This window comes from Paroedura picta, chromosome 1 (genome assembly GCF_049243985.1).
Source record: "Paroedura picta isolate Pp20150507F chromosome 1, Ppicta_v3.0, whole genome shotgun sequence".
NCBI classification, from domain to species: domain Eukaryota; kingdom Metazoa; phylum Chordata; class Lepidosauria; order Squamata; family Gekkonidae; genus Paroedura; species Paroedura picta.
Window position 1 is genome coordinate 63,067,554 of NC_135369.1, and position 20,234 is coordinate 63,087,787.

The 20,234-nt window shown below is 41.1% G+C and overlaps 1 protein-coding gene across 11 annotated transcripts in view; it reads right to left on the reverse strand.

Annotated features, from left to right (window-relative positions):
• The window catches only part of CDC42BPA (CDC42 binding protein kinase alpha), a 196,078-nt gene that overhangs the window by 12,106 nt on the left and 163,738 nt on the right, over nucleotides 1–20,234 (reverse strand). For 8 of the 11 annotated variants that reach the window (XM_077340912.1, XM_077340904.1, XM_077340915.1 and 5 more), the window contains 10 exons: nucleotides 20,040–20,176; nucleotides 19,216–19,355; nucleotides 16,291–16,372; nucleotides 15,531–15,747; nucleotides 14,927–14,989; nucleotides 13,387–13,980; nucleotides 11,389–11,486; nucleotides 10,643–10,727; nucleotides 6,141–6,264; nucleotides 4,752–4,869 (listed from right to left, as the gene is read on the reverse strand). In XM_077340912.1, the coding sequence (XP_077197027.1) occupies nucleotides 4,752–4,869; nucleotides 6,141–6,264; nucleotides 10,643–10,727; nucleotides 11,389–11,486; nucleotides 13,387–13,980; nucleotides 14,927–14,989; nucleotides 15,531–15,747; nucleotides 16,291–16,372; nucleotides 19,216–19,355; nucleotides 20,040–20,176 (1,658 nt within the window). Of the gene's footprint in view, nucleotides 1–514; nucleotides 698–4,751; nucleotides 4,870–6,140; nucleotides 6,265–10,642; nucleotides 10,728–11,388; nucleotides 11,487–13,386; nucleotides 13,981–14,926; nucleotides 14,990–15,530; nucleotides 15,748–16,290; nucleotides 16,373–19,215; nucleotides 19,356–20,039; nucleotides 20,177–20,234 lie in introns of all 11 variants that reach the window. The other 3 variants (XM_077340929.1, XM_077340925.1, XM_077340930.1) reach the window with 1 other exon arrangement.

The following is a 20,234-nucleotide window of genomic DNA, read 5'->3' on the forward strand; positions in this document are numbered from 1 at the left end:
TTGCATCTTTGGATGCAGCAACAAACACAAGGAGTGTGATGGCTCCTTGGCTTCAATGAGACTTGATGGAAACACCAACAAGCTTCCTTGCCCAGCAGGTCCACTGACCCACGCCATGTAGGAGATAAGTAACACCACATCTTGACAACTCTTGGGATAAAACACCAGGTCTCTTCAGAGTTCCTTCACTTGATTAATCCTTTGAGTTGAAATATTCTCCAGTAGGACAAGCTTTGTCCAGAGAGGGGAGGAGATACAGGGGTTATTTTAAACTTCCAGGTAATTGGGGACCATTGGAAGAAACCCTCTTCTAACTCGTCCAAGGTTCCTTCTTAATCCCCATGCCCATCTTTGTGACCTCTAAATAAATAATGAAGCAGAATGCGCATAAGACTATTTAGAAGCAAATGACTAGCTGCAAAGCTTAAATTTCTCTCAATATTAGCTAGGCAAAAAGAAAAAAAATACACCACACAATATTAGTAGCAGGAACACCTGGCTGAACAGTTCATACCCTTAGATTCATAACTGGTGTACGAGGGACAGAGCGTAGAGGTGGGGAATATGCAGGGTTTACGGAATCATGGGAGAGGAAATTTTCAGCAGAATTAACAGTCATGTGATAGATGTGCTCGAAGTTGCTTGGAGAAGAGATGAGACAGGACTGATGATGAGGGGATGGACAAGGGGACCTTGGCTAGCAGAAACAGAAGACAGAGAAACAGATAGAGAGAGAAAGAGAAAGTGAGGGATGGTAATCATGGCCCAGGGAATACATATTATGGAGCAATTGGCCACTTAAGATGAGGACTATAAATCTATACCTAATTACCAGAGATTTTTATTCTACACACAGCAGGCTACTGGTAAATTTATTCTGACAACAACCTGTTCATTATTATTTTGAAGAGAATGAATCAAGGCATATGGTTTGCAGCCTAGCATGCTTCTCCTTCCTTCAGTCCTGTCTGCTGCAGAAACGATGAAGATCTGCAAACACCACAGCTGATTCTTCTCATCTTCCCTTCCTTGTTACTCATTTGTCAAACTCTCCTGTCATTCCACTTTTCTGCTGGAACAGAGCTAAAACAAGCAACACAAAACACTCTTGACCTGCTTATAGCTCTATGAACAAAAGAAGTTGCCTGAAAAAGAAGATCTGATATGAAGAGCAGTTCAGAGGGTGGTTTTGTTTGTATATTCCATCAATTATACTGGCTCATTTTAGGAAATATGAGGCTTAAAAAGATCAGGCTTTTTCACCCGACAAGACTAATCCCCTTAGAACAGTGTTCCAATTGTGTATACCCAACAGACAGTGATCAATAATTTTTATGTATAAATCCACCTTGTCAACAATTGGCAATCCATGAAGCAATTTTAATAGACAGTTAAATTTAGTTGATAATTAAGAAGAAGAATTGGTTTTAATACACTGCTTTTCACTACCAGGAGTCTCAGAGCCTTCCCTTCCTCTCCCCACTACAGACACCTTTTGAGGTAGGTGAGGCCGAGAGAGCTCAGAGAGAAACTGCTTGGCCAAAACAGCTCTAACAGGACTGTGACTAGCCCCAAGTCTGGCTGCACGTAGGAGAGTGAGGAATCAAACTTGGCTCCCCAGATTAGAAGCCGCCACTCTTAAACACTATGCTGGCTCCATTAACATATTAAAGTCCTAATGTAACCCTCTTGAATGCAGACTGGATCAGTAACTAATGGCCCCATATACTTGCTATACACATATATAATACTTTTTGAGCAATTCCTGTATTTCTGGGCATATGAACTTTTTTTGTAATGATGAAGTACAGCTGGTCTTTTGTAGGGAAGATGGTGAGTAGGGTGAATTTGTAGAGGAGATGGTGAGTAGGGTGAATTAGTATCGACATACTATTGAGGATTTGACTTTTTGAGGACCAGAATTAATACAGTTCTCATTCAAAATGGTAAGCCAGGATAGAGAATCTTCTTTCAAATCAGAGGATCAGACAAGATGATCTTCAAGCTTCAATAACTGTAGCAAAAACTAGGTTCACTAAAATGTCGGTAGGGGTACAGGCATTTATGTTCACTATTTTTCACAAAGGAAGGGTACATTTCAGCATATTGACTGGGAAGGCATTTAGAATGAGACTGGAAGTACTGAGGGCCAGTTTAGTAGTTCAATGAAAGAAATGCATGTAAACTATGAACATATGTGTGCGACTCTTTGGCCAAGTATGATTTGGTATATAGAATTGCTACTGGAAGTTGGATACATTCAGATAGATTCCCATGAGACTGAGGCCATCCAGCCTTATGACATTTAACCAATAAAACGCTCCATGAGCACCTTCATACGCTGGGTAGAAGTTCAATCCCTGAAAGGATGTCATTGCCAAACTCAGTTTCAGAGGGCTGCCATATTGGTCTGCAGTAGAACGGCTTGATTTCAGTCCAGTAGTATCTTGGAGACCAACAAGATTCTTTGGGGGGGGGGGTCAAAACTCCGAAAATCTAGTTGTTCTACTGTCAAACTAAACTCATCTAATCATTTGAAAAATACATGTTGTATCCACTGTGCAAATCTGAGCATCTGTGCAACATCTTGTTGATTTCAACAAGGAATATATAGACGTGTGGGAACACACAGTAGAAAATTCCATTATAGTGGCACACAAATAATGGTATGTGACTTAGTGTAAGTTTTAAAATTGAACTGACAAATAACGCTCAACTTTTCCAAATAAAAATTGTAGATTTTGGTCCTTTACATTTTTATTTTAAAACTATAGTTTTATTTTGCTTTGGCAGTCTAATAAATGTTTCATTAATCTAAAATACATGTACTGTATTTTAAAGTACCTCATTCATGGAATTGTTAAAATTGCATTAATTCAACATGTAGGCTGATAAACGGTTACTCTTTGCAGCTTACTCCATCTAGTGGTAATTGTCCTAGACAAAAACAATCTCCCATATTGTTTGCAATAAGGAAGCAGATGGAATATAATGAACATGAACTTTTTATAAAAAAACCTAAACTAATTAGGAGCTGTTTCCATGGTTACATCTCGTTAATCTAGATCACTAATGGATCACCAATCCACCCCTCCAAGACAATATTCCCACCTGCTTTGATGAATGCAAGGGAGCCTCATCAGTAGGCACTTACAATAAATCGGCTTTAAAATTATATTTATTTGGTTCCGCAGAAGAGAAACTTTTTCAATGGCATAGAGACTATTGTAATAAAATGGAAATAGGTTTCAAAGATTTTTATTTATTTTTGAATTTATACCCCCCCTCCCAATCCTCCTCATTAAGCAAGGAGCAATAATGGTCTAAATCTATACATAACAGAGCAAGAAGAATTTCTAAGGGTGCCACACCCCACATGGAGCCCAGAGTTCTCCTGGAATTATAGCTAATCTCCAGAAAAAACAGATCTGTTCTCCTGGAGAAAATGGCTGATCTGAAGAGTAGACTCTGGTGTTATACCCAGCAAAAGATCCCAAATCCCACCCCCAGCCTCCATCCACAACTCCCCAGGAAACGCCAAACTCAGGGTTGGCAACCCTAGTAGTAATTTCCCATTTATTAATACATGAATTTACTTAGGAATTTCCCAGGATTTGCACTGTGAGCAAATGCAGCAGTCAATGTTTATAGCCCTAAAGACAGCCCTAGGATTGCTTTGTTTTGACAGAATACATTAAAATATGCTCTGCAACTTATTCTTCTCAGGACAATGTCAACTGCAAAATAAAGTTCCCAAAGTATACTCACTTACAGTTTTCATTCTGTAAACCAAAAATCACCTGGGGCAAAAAAAATGTCCCAAACAACAATCCTAGAAATACACTAATTTTGACTTCTGGAGTGCCTTTTACCCCAGTCCATAATGTATAAAATGTACTTGAGTGCAAAAATATTTCATCCTTTACAAATGATGATAGCAAAAAAACAGAGAAGACTGATTCAGATAGTGCTCTGGAGAGTATACAGTCCTCCTGATACATTATACTTAATTATTGGTCATAAATGTCTAAATACTTTGTTAAACCACTACTATGCTTTCAACATAAGAAGCTACCAATGTTGCATAATTTCACAAAAGATTGTACTTAGGTAAGAACTTGCTGTTTCTTAAAATCTCATTTTTTCACTGTTATTACTTTCAACAAAATCAATTGGAATCTCATACTGATAAACAAGAATTTGGCAGAAAAAATTATATGACATTTTTACCACATGCCAGACTCTCTACATGCTTTATGAGGTCAGGGAGAGGATAAATTCATCTTCCCTCTGTATTGGGCTCTCCTCCATGCATGGAAGAAGAAAATAGCCCAAGTGGTAGCTTAATACACCCAGCACAGATGGTATAACATCCTTCTCGTGTTAAAAGTCCAAATCTGACAGCTTTCAGGTTCTCATTAAACTCTTTAAAAAATTACAATAATATCTCTGTATACTGTTTCGTATGCAGCCATGCTGTATTTATCTATGTTGATGAAACTGATATAATCCCCCCCCAATTAAATAGCTTAGAGTGAACCTGGCCTTTCAAGAACCCTTAGAGTAAAGCTAATATATTGTTACAAGAGAGAATAGGGGTTTCCCTTTCATTGATTAGTTTGTTTTTAAAGACTTAGCAGCTCATGCCCATAAAAGTCCAAATGGTTACTGAGACTCAGAGTGCACTACGAGAGGGAGTTGACACAACATTCAAGCCACAGCCAGTTAGGAATACATTTGCATATGCTTACCATTGGCAGATCTTTGAGGATCTGAATGCCATCTCCTGGGCCCATGTGTGCTATGTGGTTAAAGTTGGTTGGATTAGAAATTAATTTATTTCTCATTTCTGGATCTCGGAGCATCTCCCTGCAAGAAAAGATATTCAGGTCAGATATTTAGTTCATAAGGATAGATCTTTAAAGATGAAATACTTTTCATAAAAATATAAATCTATAAGCCAAATATCTGGCCAGGTTTCAAGGGAGGGAAATTTTAACTTCTGATGTTGATTCTATGCCAGATCTCAGCCTGATGAAAGGGGAAAAGGGTCAGGGAGAATGGAAGTTTGTTTTTAAAGGCTTAGCAGCTCATGCCCATAAAAGTCCAAATGGTTACTGAGACTCAGAGTGCACTACGAGAGGGAGTTGACACAACATTCAAGAAAAGGTGCAGAAGTGGATTGCTCAGTGATGACCTGGTGCTGCAAAGACGGAAGCAGAGATGAAGGACAGAAGAAAAAAAGAAGAATTAGAAGAGTATTACAGGACCTTTCACAGTTCACTGTCACAATACTTTTAAGAGTTTGCAGAGAAAGGCACTAATGTGTTGTAGGTTACAAAGTAAATTTTGGAAAGAGAGCTATGAATCTTAGGGAGAAGGGAGGCATAAAGATGTGGCACTCTAGTCTGGCAGTCAGTGAAATGTTTGGTGCTGTTCTGAGAGCTGAACAAGAAGCAAAAGAGAAGATCTAGATACATCAGTGAAAGGGCCAGTGATGTGAGCTTTACAAGTGTTTCCCCATACTTATGTGAGAACATTTAAGGTGGAAAGAATACATGGCCAGAAACATCAAAATTTAGACTTTTGAATTATTTTTCTTCATGAATATTTCCATGTGTCCTAAGGGACCATCATTCAAGTGGGGTCTTCCACTATATGAAAGCTGTACAAGGTTTATCAATTAAATCATTATTAGCATCAGAGAAGGGGAGCCCATAACAGAGAGCAGAACAGGAATTGCCCAAAATGCAAATATCGGAATTAGACTCTGAAAGTAATACATATGCATAATTAGCAATGTAATCCTCTTTTGTAAAACTTTTATTATCAGTCTTTAAATATATACAGTATATGTACACACACACACACGTACATATATACAGTACAAGGAAGCATGCAGTCCAAAAATACAATAATAGTTTGCACAAATGCTTAATTTTAAAATGACTTAAATATTCAGACTGATATTTATACAAATTATATATAAAGGATAAATGCAAGGGAGAGAGACAGAAATCTGAACATATAGGCAAGAAATCAACTTTTGCTCACAAATGAAAAACTACATTGACAGTAGACAAACAGGTCTTCAGGGCCTACAGGCATGTACAGAAGATAAGTACAGGTTGAATACCGACCTCCTCTGTTGCATTCTCTCCTCCTCTGGCACTCTGAATGAGTAACGCCGTTTATTGTTGATATTTCGGACCATTTGCTTCCGGCTATTATCTGAAGTCTCTGGAACTACCAGCTCATCACCCTCTAGGAACAATGTAAAAAAACACCAAACAGGTGTTTAAGGTGTTTAAAGTTACCCAGTGCAATGTACATAAATATAACCTCCCCTTCAGAGGGGATTTTTGGTGGCATCTAAGCCTTTGGCTACTATCCTTTGCTTTCTTTTTTGGGAATTGTGGGCTATGGCGCACAGCATGGAGAGGTGAGTAACAGACTCCCAAAGCTTTTTTTTAATAGTATGAAAAGCAGCTTCTGGAAGAGGGGCTATTCAGCAGTGATGTGACAGAGAACAGGCATGTTAACCCTTTCCCAACTGCCAGGTCACACAGATTTCTTCTCTGCAGAGTCCAAAATAGCAGGCAAAGCCAATGGCAGGGGGTAGAAGTAGAGAAACAACAGATTAAGGCAAGAATTAAGCTCCATTCCTCTATCTCCACTCCACTCACACCACTTTCTCCAGATGAAAAAGTTGTTTGAATAGTGTCAGACATATTTGTAAACCCCCTTTACAAAACAGAATATTTACTTTCTATACTGGCCCTCCCCTTATGGGCTTGGTGCGGTTCACACAATAAAACACATTCAATAAAAACAATTGCAATAATAAAATTATGATGCAATATAATGAAATACAATTTAAAACCCACATCCCAGCCCCCCATTCCCTTGGTGCCCTCCACCAGCTGCCCCAGACTAGAGATGACACCAATAAAAAACAAGTAGGGGGAGCCAAGGAGCCATAAAAAGGTTGCCCTGGGCTCAACCAGGCCTGGTAGAAGAGTGCCATTTTATAGATGTCATTGAACTTTATCAGCTTTGTCAGGGCCTGGATCTCAACGGGCAACTCATTCTACCAAAAAGGCCCTGGCTCTGGTCGAGACCAGGCATATGCTCTTGGGGCTAGGGATCACCAGCAAATTAATGTTGTTCGTAGAGCATAATGCCTTCCAGGAGACATATTGGGAGAGGTGGTTGTTCAGGTATGCAGGGTGCAGACCGCAAAGGACCTTAAAAGTCAGTACCAGAATGCTGAACGTGATCCACAATTCTATCAGCAACCAATTCAGTTGTTGGAGGGCAGGTTGTATATGAGCCCTCCATGGGGTTCCCATGGGGACCCATGCTGCTGCATTTTGTACCAGTTGTAATCTCTGGATTAGGACCAAGAGTAGCCCATGTAGAGTGAGTTACTGTAATCTAGTCTGGAGGTGACCATTGCATGGCTCACTGTGGCTAAGTCTTCCAGGGCTAGTTAAGGCACTAGTAGCTTCTCCTGGTGCAGATGGTAAAATACCTGGTGAGCTACATCTGTGACCTGTGCCTCCACTGATAAGGAGGCGTCAAGAGTCACCATCACTTGATGGTGCATGAAGTGTTAATTGCACTCTGTCAAGGCAGGGGAGTCATGCGTCCTCTTCTGGCCCTTTATTTCCCAGCCACAGTACCTCTGTCTTCAAGGGATTGAGTTTCAGCGGGCTCTGTCAGAGCCATCCCGCCACAGCCTCCAGGCATCTGACCATCGACTCTGCAAGTGTATTTGGCTGGCTACCCATCCACAGGAAGAATCACAAAGTTGGAAGGGGTCCCCAGGGTCATCAAGTCCAATCTTCTGCACAATTCAGGAACTCACAACTACCTGCCCAATCTCAGTGACCCCAATTTCATGCCCAAGTGATCCTCCCCCCCCAAATCTCCAGAATCCAGTCTGGCCTGGAGGAAATTCTCTGGACATTCACATCCCTTCCTGCCCAGCGTAGTGGTGATAGCCCAGCCCATTCCCCTGGACCAGCTGTGCAAGAGGGTGCATATAAATGTTAAATAGCATTGGGGAGATAATTGTGCCTTGTGGCACTCAGGGGAGTAGACAATAGTGTAACTGCTCTATCCCCAAGCTTGAAGAAGAGGTAAGCCATTGTAGGGTCAACCCCCAGATGCTCATGAATGACTGTGTCACATTGATCTGAGTGTGATGCCTGAAACTATCAAAGATTACCCCTGGAGATGGCCAAGGGGCTTCCAGTTCACTTACTGTCTCATTGTATTTTATGGTGCTCACTTCTATTGTGCATAGGAGCTGTACATGTATGTTGTAGATCAGTGGACCCCAACCTTTTTCGGGCTGGGGACCGGCGGGCAGCAGAGATGGAGGCCTGGGGACCGGGGGGGGGGGAGGTGCAGGCACCGGCACCCACCGCACACCCTGGCAGCCCTTTCACCTTGCTTGCCACTCTCCAGCCTCTCCTCTTGGAGCAGCCCCTGTGCTCGGCCTGGAGTAATCTGGTGCCGGCAAACTAGCACATGATTTTTCTCAGACTAATGGGGAAGGGCTCCTCCTGGGCTTGAGGAGGTGACGGACGCTCCCGTCTGGTCCAACGAGGTGGAGGGGGCAGGGGCAGGGGCTGGCTCTGCACAACGCGCTGCATACTGGGAGGACTGGGGCGTCATGATGGCGGCGGCGGCGGTGGGAGCGCTGGGCAGGGAAGTGTGGGCTGGTACAAAATGCTTTCCTTTTAGCTGACACAGAGCATGGCACGCTGCTGGATGAGCTTTTCCAACTCGGTGTGGGTGGGGTCTGGCTCTGGAGGGCGGCGGTGGCGGCAGGTCAGCCATCATGCTGCTGCCTCCCCTGGGGCTTTGCTACCCCTGTGCGCCACGCCGCCTTGGTCTTGACGCTTGCTCGCACTGCGCCAACTGAACCCTCTGCCCGCAAAAGCTGCTGGTGCTGGAAGCGGCGGCGCACAGGCTGGTCCGGGCAGCATGAGCTCCTCCCTCCCTTTCCCAGGTCGCTCACGCCGCCGCCTCCACCACCACCACCCGAGCGGGGCCCGCAGCTGCTTAATGAGGTGCTGTTGCCTCCCGTAGCCTCCCTAGACTTGGCGGCTTAAGGTGGAGCAGGAGAATTCCCTCCGTCCCCTTCACGGCCGCGCCACAGAGTGCTTTCTGGTCGCCTTTGTCAGAAGCAGCCCTTGGAACAACACAAGGCAGCTCCATTTATAGCAGCAGGAGTGGATTTTGACAGGAAGTGGGAGAGAAGTTAGGAGGTTGCCTCCTCACCCACTATTCTTCTGCCACACTTAGGTTTGCTCCCTCGGCCTTTTCTTAATTTCTCCAAACGGCAAAGCCTTGCCCCTTTCCCCCGTGCCCCCACCCCCAGCCGATGCAAGTCGGCAGCCAGCCCCAGTTGGTCTCGAAACCACAGACATGCCTGTCTGCTCCTCCTTGCTCCCCTTCTGCCGAAGTGGCCAATCGCCCCCTAATGCCAATCGCCCGCTAGTGCCTCCCTCCTCCACGGCCCGGTACTGAGGGCTTCACGACCCGGTACCGGTCCGAGGACTGGTGGTTGGGGAACACTGTTGTAGATGACACAAAATGAATAGGCTCCCTGGAAAATACTGACAACATGGAATATAATAAAAAGCTACTATGGTAGGAGCTGGTTACTTCTTTTCTAATTTCATTAGTTTATGCACTATGATGCCTGCTGAAACTCTTGTAAATTATTTATGAGACTGCCTTCTTAGAGCCATTGGGACTTCATATCTACACAGTGAATAATTTTAATAATTTTAATAATTTTAATAATTTTAATAATTTTAATAATTTTAATAATTTTAATAATTTTAATAATTTTAATAATTTTAATAATTTTAATAATTTTAATAATTTTAATAATTTTAATAATTTTAATAATTTTAATAATTTTAACCCAGTATCTCCCTCTCTCTTTCTATATCTATCCCACTGACTATAGTAATGAATCTTCTCCTGCTGCCGGCTGAGGCAAGAGATATCGCACAGGGCACAACTTCCAGCAGTCCTGTCCTGTCACAAATGAGAGAAGGAAATTCCTGTTTCATTCAAAAATCAGATAGGATTAAATGAGAACTGGCATGTGCTCTTAACCACTAACCTCTCTGGCTCTCAGCATGTCTTTGCTAAGAAGAGGTCTATATGTAGAGAAATAATAATTTTAAATTCTTATTCGTTGGGATAAAAGCAGAATCAAAATATCTTATAATAGGTCTAGAAAAACCATGTGGGTAAAGATTTCGAAGTCCTCAGTGCAGAAGTACTAGACACCACAGGCAGTTGAAACTGAAATGTGTTCAGCAGGCTTCTCTTCCTGCCTCCTTTCCCCCAACTATTCTAGCTCCTGTTAATGCTTGCACCACAACAATATTTCTAACTTTATCCTCACTCTTGAGAACCAGAGTCCTGTTTAAATTAAAGCTGCAGTTCTTTCCAGATCAATGTAAGGACCCATGGATTGGGTCCAGCCCACCCAAAATTTATTGTGCTGTAGCACTGGAGATACAATTAAAAATTATCCACAAGATCAGAGGATCATATCACATCAGCATTTTATATTTATATATCAGTGCCACTAGGTGTATCCTCTTACCTGCCATCTTGTTTTTGAAATATATTAACCGAACTGTTTCTAGTCCCAGGAGGTTTAGCGATCCATCTGTGTTTAAAGGACGTACCTGAAACCATATAAGTAATGTGTATTTTAGTAAAATAATATAATAATCAAACTAAGAGTACAAGTTCTTAATAAATGCCGAAGTATTAATACCAACAGTCTTCCAATAAATGTGAACATGAAGCTTTAATGAATGGAACAGAGCTTTTTATAAAACCTCAAGGAAGAAACTATATCGGTTTACACGACAGTTTCTGGTCATGAGACCTTCTGGGGGGGGGAGGGGTTGTTGAACAGCATGCAGAAGGAGCATTCTTTAAGAGGCTACACATGATGACATGTTCTCATAAGGTGAAACTCTGAAGGAATGTTAAGAGTTTACTCTGCTTGGAATCTGTTACAAGGACCATATGTTTTTAATCCAGGAAAGATTCAGCATAAAGTTTCAAGGAACTTCCCATTTCCATTTCATTCTACCACTGGAAAATGAACATTTGCTAAGCAGGATATTTTACAAGGTTTCACTATAGAAGGTAAAGATTAAAGTAGAAACTACAGCTTCAATCTGTTGACATGCTGATTATATGAACACGCAGCTGTCAATGTTTTAGCCAGTTGAATTTTCATTCTTTATTTAAAATTTATATCCCACCTTCCCACAAAGCCCAAGGCACCTTACAAAACATGAACATTCCAACACATAGTTAAAACAGATTCAGTACCTTCTTGAGGGGGATAGTCTGAATCCACTCCATGGAGTTCACATCAAATATATCAACCGCATTCTCACTGTATACTGAGAGGTATGGGGCATTGTAACCTAGGAAAAGTACAAGTACAGATCTTGGTTAAATGAGTTCAACATTAATCAGATTTTATTGAAGAGAAGATGGCCATGTCATGATGACATACAGCCACTGGAGATAAGCACAAGGGCATTTTCTGGGATGCATCCAAAAATGCTGTAATGTTTATGGAAGGAGCCCATTCATGAGTGGAAAAATGCCTTTAGATCTACCCTATATAATTAGAGACTACTCTCATCCATTTTAACTTCTTCAGCAACTCAGCCCCTACTTCTTCCAGAAGTTGGAGAAACCGTATAGTTTAGGCACAAACTGAGAACAAAAACTTGTAAGCAAGCTTTAAGTCCTGCTTGGAAATACACTTGACAACACATTGCAGAAAATGCTGGCACACCCTGCTTTTTCATGTCCTTCTTGGCACCTTCATCCTCTGCCTCTCTGCACCACTCTTCAGATGCAAAGCTGGGCTTTGTTTTTATGAAAGTACTAAACTGGTGTTGGTAGCATTCAAAAGACAGAAGGGGTTGGATCCAAAGGTTATGTCTAGGGATATCACCATTTTTTTTTAGCAAACCTGTTCAGCAGTCAAACCTACCACGTTTTACACACACAATCAAAATGTAAGCTGACTGTACTTCTGGTCACTGCACTGTAAAAGGAAGAGGGGGAAGAGACTATGTCTCACAAATTCTCTATAATCCAAGGTGGAGTGGAGAGAAATCAACTGAGATTCTGATCTTCCCATCACAAGATTTGCAGCAAAGTTTCCAGAATAGGAGATCAGAACACAACCTTCAGGTTATCAGCTTTGAGTAATTTCTCTCACCCCCAAAACATTGCTGGGTATAGAGCAAAATTTCCTTTCCAGAAGATCAGAAGCCAACTCCCAAGCTGATTCAGCTTGTCAATTAACTGGTTGCCTAATCACCACTGGCAAACCAGAAGTAAGATGAACTGGCAGATTTTGAAGTATCCCTCGTTATTCTAGTGGGACTAGCAGAACATTAATCAGTAGGAGATGGGAGGCCTTTTTTTTTTTTTTTTTTTTGCAGATTTCCCCCTCCTTCTACAGTCCTTATCCAACTCTACCACGGTCTGGGACTCCCAAAAGAAGATTTTCAAGGTTCTCAATGGGTGGGAGAAGGAGAGGGAGATTGAGAGTCCCATTCTCCTTGCTTTGTTCTATTTTTGATAATTTCAGTTCTAACTCAAAAAGTTTAAGATTTAGATGTCTACAAGATAATGATTAAAAAAAAATATTGAGCTCTATGTTGGGTACAGGAAGGGTGGCTCACTGAGGAGTTCATGAATCAGTCGGTGTAAAGCACTCTGCCTGCGTGGAGGAGAAAAGTGGGATGGAAAAATGAGCAAAGTACACAGAATATCCCATGAATAGTAATTCCACTACCATGCATGCCTCTGCATTCATAGTGGTTATGAAAGCAGCACAAATAATCCTTGTCATATGAAAGCAACCCAACGCTGGCAAATGTATACTATCCACTTCTGAACATGATTTGAAGGATCTGTACTCTGGAGGACTCTGATCCAGAGAACTGGGTTTGATTCCCTGCTCCTCCTCCATGTGCAGCCAGCTGGGTGACTAGTCACAGTTCTCTTAGGGCTGTTATTGCAGAGCAGTTCTGTCAGAGCTCTCTCAGCTTCACCTACCTCACAGGTTGACAGCTGGGGAGGTATAAAAAACAGCTCTTCATCATCATCAACTGAACTGATATTGTATGTCATATATGTATACACATTAAAAAGCTGTATCAGTCGCTAGTCTCATGCAACCTCTTAATGATCTACATAAACACCATTGTATTGCTCATAATTATAAAAATGCTGTGGATGTTCTGCAAGCTATTAGTGGGAATTAAGCTGTATTGAATTAATACACTGGTGAGAACTTACAGGCAGAAGAAGGAGTCGCAGGCCACATTAGTTCCTGTTGCCTGGACCTCCGGCCTTGGCAGTCCACATAAACTCCCACGCTGCTAAAACACAGCAAGTATTCTTTATTTGAGATCTCAACTGCACAGATGGCATCCGATGGCTGTTGTGCAATGAACGACAATGTGTGATCATCTGGGTGAAGCAAGCTATGTGGGTTTCCTTCTCCGTGCAAAGGATATTTTAAGAATCCTGACTGGTAGCCTACACAGAGCCGCTCACTGAAGACTGCCATCCACTGGACATTCCCAGCCACTTGAATCTCCTTAATTTTTTTGTGACGGGTCTTGCTGTGATTTAGTTCATAGCAGAGGACTTGTCTTTTCATTGCCACGCACAAGCAAGTAAGGGCTCCATGGCGCACTTGTCCAGAAACTATAGTCTGACAACCCTTAGTCTCTGCCAGCTTATAAAAATCGGTCTCTCGTCCATCCAGGGCCGTCATAGGGAATAGCCTCACGTGGCGATTTCGTCCTGAGATCACTGCTATAAGCTGTTCATTCGGGATGAGCTCTATCTGATGAACTTTCTTATTGTCACCAACACGAATAATCTCTGCAAAAAAAATTTTTTAAAGAAAAACAACCCTCAGGTGAATATATCTTACACACTGATGTTAAACAATATTTTGAAGAGAAACTATTAAAGAACCATTAAACTGTTATTTTATCTTGAAACTTAGAGAATGGCTTGGTTCCAAATTTTGGGGGTTTTTGCCAGTGGAATTGCTCTTTCACTGGCAGAAGGGGCATTTTTCTCACTGACTCCACCCGCCCACTTCAGATGCCATCATCACCAGCACTGCTCCTGGGAGGTTTCCCAGACCCTTTGTAATGATTGTGGGCTGTACTGGGAGAGGAGAAGTAGAAAGACACTGCACTTTTTCAGATCCAAGCCATTGGCTCAAAGCCCAGCGACAAACAACTATTTGCACTTGGATTTATGATCTGTCTCGTTTAGATGGAGGTCACCACTACTGAGACAAAGCACTTATTTTGCCTTTCCTATTTATACAGTACTCCATCTAAGTTCTATTTTCCCTCTTCCTTTATCTTTTTAAAGAAAGCATCTTCAGAATAGGAACTATGCCATTTCCTACAATGTTCTTTTCCGGTAAACAGCAGTAGAAGGTGAACTTGAAGATTTACATATCTGCCACTACTGCAGATAGCAAAAGCAGATATTCTTTGTATATAAATGGCATGTTCAGCTACAGAAATGTTCACCCTGTCCTAGGAAGTACTTATTGTGCCCTACAGTCTTGATTTTCTAGAAGCAGGTTTTCAGTTTCTGTTAGCTGCACAGGGCAGCGAGCTGTGTTGCAATCTGCTGGTGCAATACAAAGCAGACTGGATTTTTTTTGGGGGGGTGGGGGTGGGCAATGAAAAGAATACAAAACAGCTTGACTTTTTAGCTCATTGGTGGAGGCAGCACAGTTAGCATCTATTAAAATAAACTCTAGAAACTACTCACACTTCAAACATAAGCCATATTCTCTTACCATCCTTGGTGACATGCACAACAAATAATCCTTCTTCATTGCCCAGAGCTATTCTTTCATGATCTGAAATAGTTAAAATAGTCTCTAATTGAACATATGCTGAATAATGGAAACAACTATTTAACGAAAACAAAAACAGAGGAATGATTGGACGAAAACAAGAATTTTACATTCACATCAATTTTTCTTTTAAGCGATACAAATTGTATCTTTCTAACTCCACCCACCCCCCGGGGTTGGCAGAACCACTATGATTCTTTTTCAGAGCAACTCTTTAGAGCAGTTAGCTGAAGTGCCAATTTGGCAATGAAGAGATTTATTTTATAAAGAAGAGTTCATCTTAGTCATAATAATGCACCTAAATACTAATTGTACGTGGGCAAAATACTGTGACTTACAATTCATTATATTGTTAATCCTTTCTTTGCGTGAACAGATTCAAAGGCAATTGGCAGCAAGGCATCAAACTTAAGCCAAATAACTGATTTAACTAAATGAAAACCAGTGATGAAAAATAATAGTTAAGGGAACAAGGGAATGATGAAAATATCTGAAGCTAAACAGGTACGTATATCAAGTACGTATTCTAAGAGCAATTATTTACCTATGATTGCAGCTGCCTGTGTTGTTTTGATGAGGGGCAAGGTGCTGTCATAGGCCTCTTTAGGAACGTAGACTGAACGATCTTTAAGCTTGTTCTTCTTTAAAATCCTGTGTAACTCATTCAGGACTCCAACCCATTTGCTCTTTTCATTCTCACTATCAGCCAGGATCAGGATTGCACACTTGTTACTGGATGCTGATAGCTGGGAAGCTGTCACCTGGAGAAAACACATATGTGTTTGTGTAGGATGGAGAAATAGTTGCCTTCACAAGGAACCCAAAAAACCCCCTAAAGAAATGTAAATGTACAGCCTGATATTATACATGCCAGCTCTATGATTCTATGATTCAGTCTAGCATTCTGCCTTACACAGTGTTAAACTAGTTCTTCTGGATGCCCATGTCAAAGAACATGGAGGCCAAGACCTTCCCCTGATGTTTCCTCCTGGCTCTGGGATTCAGAGCCTTAGTGTCTCTAAATGTGGAGGTTCCCTCAGTCACCATAGCTAGTAGTCAATGATAGACTTGCTCTCCATGAATTTATCTAATCCCCTTTTAAAGCTGTTTGCTCCTGTGGGAATTTCCACGAACTGTACCTAATGCTCTAGCTCAGACTGGATGGTTTCCCAGAGCAGTAACAATTAACCTTTGGTGGCTTTTCCACTTTTCCTTTACTGAAACTGAGAATCAAATGAAAAAAATACATCTGGCTCATTCCTATTGTTAAGCAATGTATTTCAACCATATCATTTAGTACTTACTCTAAAGATACAAGGAATATCTTTTCGACTTGCATGGATAACATCAGAAGCCAAGACTGAACACACTGAGAATTCTTCATCCCTGAGGAAAAACAAAATGGTTTATCAGAGAATAGAAATTGGATTTTTGAAAACTTAAAATGCTCATATTATAGACTAAGTCTATATCATTACAATACAGAAACTGAACTTTTATAGAATTGTTTTGATTTTCCATTTAACAGGAACAGTGCATACATGTTGTTACCTGCTGTGAGCCTTAGGGGAGCAGCAGGTTAGAAATCCAACAACAACAACAACAACAACAACAACAACAACAACAACAACAACGACGACGATGATGATGGTGGTGATGATGGTGATGATGGTGATGATGGTGATGATGATGTCATATTGTACTCCTATCTGACGATTCTAATATATTAACTTATATTTGATTATTAGGCACAGTCACCTTGCTGTATTTTTACCCAAACAAGATGTTGGAGTGTTGTGGCTTCCTGACTGTAGGTTTTAGAAACAGGACATTGTTGGAAAGTCACATCAGCAATTCATCTATCCATCTATCCATCCATTTATTTATCGCCCTCCCTTTCGGATCAGGGCGGCTTACATTATAACTCTCGTATGCAGTAAAGTACAATGAACATTCAATATGAAATGTATTTAACAATGAACATATCAAGCAGTGTAATATAATAACAGTACTTAATAACGGCAACAACAAACAATGTGGTCAAAGGCAGACAGACTCACAACTAGGCTTCTGTATTAATAGAAAGCTTTATTGGAAGTAGTTCTGAACACTCTAATGTCTGAAGTCGAAACTAATCAATACAGGGAAGGCAAGCATTTATCAATGCATTTCTCCCGCCCAAATGTTCCCACTTTCCTAGGGTGGAATTACCCCGTCATCAGGTGCCATCCTGGGCTTCCTGCCAGACCATCTCTGGCTCCAGCGTCCTTGGTGCGATCATGGCCAATTGGCGCCCTTCTTTGTAGATAACAAGGCACAGAGCAACATTTGCAACTAAGTGTCACAGCAGGGGGGAAATGCAGTGCGAAATGCTCAGGGTCATCAAACTAGTTACATAGGTACAAAGAGTTGCTACAGAGTCATAAAAAGCACAAAGAGTTTACACACACACATACACTGAATATAGAGTCTCTCTGGTCAACCTGCTAACATGGCAGCGATCAGGGACTGATCCTGACAGATATAACAGTATACAATATTATTATACAATTATTAGTTATCAGTTATACATGTTTTACAGACTGTTTTATGTATGGTTCCCTGTTATAATGTAAACCGCCCTGAGCCTCCAGGGAGGGCGGTATAGAAGTATGATAAATAAATAAATAAATAAATAAATAAATAAATAAATAAATAAATAAATAAATAAATAACAACAGTTTGGTCAGTCTGCACGGCGGTCTGGTTTTCAGTTAGTGAAGATTATGGGGCTTACAGTTGGCGGTCATGGTTTGGACCTTTCCTACTGAACCACAGGACCTCCGTCTTTGCAGGATTAAGCTTCAGACAGCTTTGATTGAGCCAGCTCGTCACTGCTTCCAGACAGTTGGCTAATGTGTCTGGGGGTGAGTCAGGATGGCCGTCCATCATGAGGAAGAGCTGGGTGTCATCAGGGTATTGATGCCAGCAGCCTCATAAAAACAATCACATGCTGTGCCATGCCCATTTCTTTTGAAATCAACCATGACTTTTCATTATCCATACAGTCGAAAGCTTTTCTGTAATCTACAAAACATAAGCTGATTTTCTTCTGAAATTCTTTCATACGCTCTAGTAACTAACGCAATTTGCACTATGATCTCTAGTGTCTCTTCCTTTTCCGAATCCAGCTTAACTGACATTTTTTGTTTCATATCTGGTGACAATCTTTGTTTTAAGATTTTGCTCATCAAAAAGTTACTGCTGCCTTTGATGTCTTCTTTCTTTAAAGCTGGAATAGATTCAGTGCTTTCAGTCTTCGGGCCACTGTTTTGTTTTCCATATTTGTTGTCATATTCTTGTTAAGATTTTGATGGATTCCATTTCTGTGGCTTGGAAGAGTTCTATTGATAGGTCATCTCTACATGATGATTGCTTCTTTCAGTTGCTTTCACTTCACTATCTCAAAGACCCATTATGCACAGGGGGAATAGCGCACATTCGGGGTGGAATGGCGGCAACTAAAATCATGGATAACGCACGGAGCCGGCTACGGTGGATGCCGTCAAAAAAGCCGCATTAGCGAAACGCGGAAGAAAGCGCAGCTTCCGGGTAACCGGGGTGCAACCAGAAGCGGCGCTGGGATCGCCACGTGCATAATCAGTTACTCTGGGTTTTACCGCTGTCGCGCCCTGTCCCGTGTATAATCAGTGTGCTTCACGTCTTCCCCCTCCGCGTTTTCCATGTGGCCCAAAATTGCCGTTTCGGCGGCCGTGCATAATGGGCCAAAGTGTAGGTTCTTCTTCAAAAGGCACTTCTTGGAAGAAATCTGTCATCCTTTCATGTCTTCTGTATAGTTCTTCCATTTATCATTCAAATCTTTCTTTTGTCCTATTCAATTAATGTATTGTTGATCTTTCATCAAGATTAACCATGCTTTAAATTTAAATTTCTCTTTGATTTCTTGGATTTTTTGGAACAGATGCTTGTTCTTCCTTTTTGTTGTTCTTCTCTAGCTATTTTCACTGGTGATTAGAATAGTTATCATTTGCTTTGTGTGCTGGTATGTGAAACACTGCATTTAGACTGCTCATTCTATTTCTAACAAGTTTCACTTTTGCTTCTTGCATATCTTTAGCAAAAACATGGACATTTCCACAAATACAACATAACTGTGAAGAAGTCAAAAGGAATTTGCTGTCTTTGCTATAGAAACAAACCAACAAACAAAATCACATGAGGCTTCTTACCTCATATCAAGAACCTGACTCACTACCACACTGGGTTGGGATGCTTTTCCTTCTGCAATATCATAAAGGAAGAGCTTGAAATCACAGACAACAGCCAGTGCTCTCTGCCATCCTTTCTTCACTCCAGCTGGTTTAGGGACCTGTAACAAAATTGATTCAATAGATATTAAAATGTAAAAGATTTCAATGTATGCTACTAATTTAATTTGTCTTTGAAGATGCAAAGTTTGATTTTAATTAGTTCAAATTTATATTTAAAAAACAAGCTGGTCACTTGTGTTGCTGTAGTTCGAGTTTACAAAGATACACACAGAATTCACTTTGATCCAAGGTGGCTACCAGAGCAACAAGAAGTTGCACATGAATAGAACACAAACAATCCATCAGCAAAATAAAAAGGCAATACATGAGATTAAAAAACACAGCCAGATTGGCTAAAATAAAATCTCCACTAAGTGCCCTTTGAAGTAAGATGATTTGACATGTTTTCTTGAATGCAGAGACACCCTCTGCATCCACCCTGGTGGACCATACCAAAGGACTGGTCTTGTCAGATAAATCTGAGTGTTGCCAAACATGCATCCTGCAAGTGGACACCTTAAGGAGGCAGTCTCAAGAACACAGATAGCATGTTGGAATATATCCAGGAGGTGTGGTAAGGGTCCTAGGATGTAAGAAGCCACTGAAAAATGGTCTTTCTTGTTGCTATGATTTAGAAACTCACAAGAGCAATGGTAAATGAATCCTCTCAACCAATGGAACCATGTTTTACTTCAAGTTACTCATCCAGCTGAAGATAAGAAACTGAGTTTTCCATTACTTACTCGGACATGCCCTTCATAAGCAGTTCCTATGCCTTTCTGTGGGTCAATCCCCAAAGGACCCTTTGTCTGTTCAGGTGGGATAGGACATACTGCTGGTGCCTTATCTGCACAGGTCACATGACATGAAAATCCACATACTGGGGAAAAATAAATAAATTTATACCTCAATCATCTCTAATTTGAGAATGATAACAA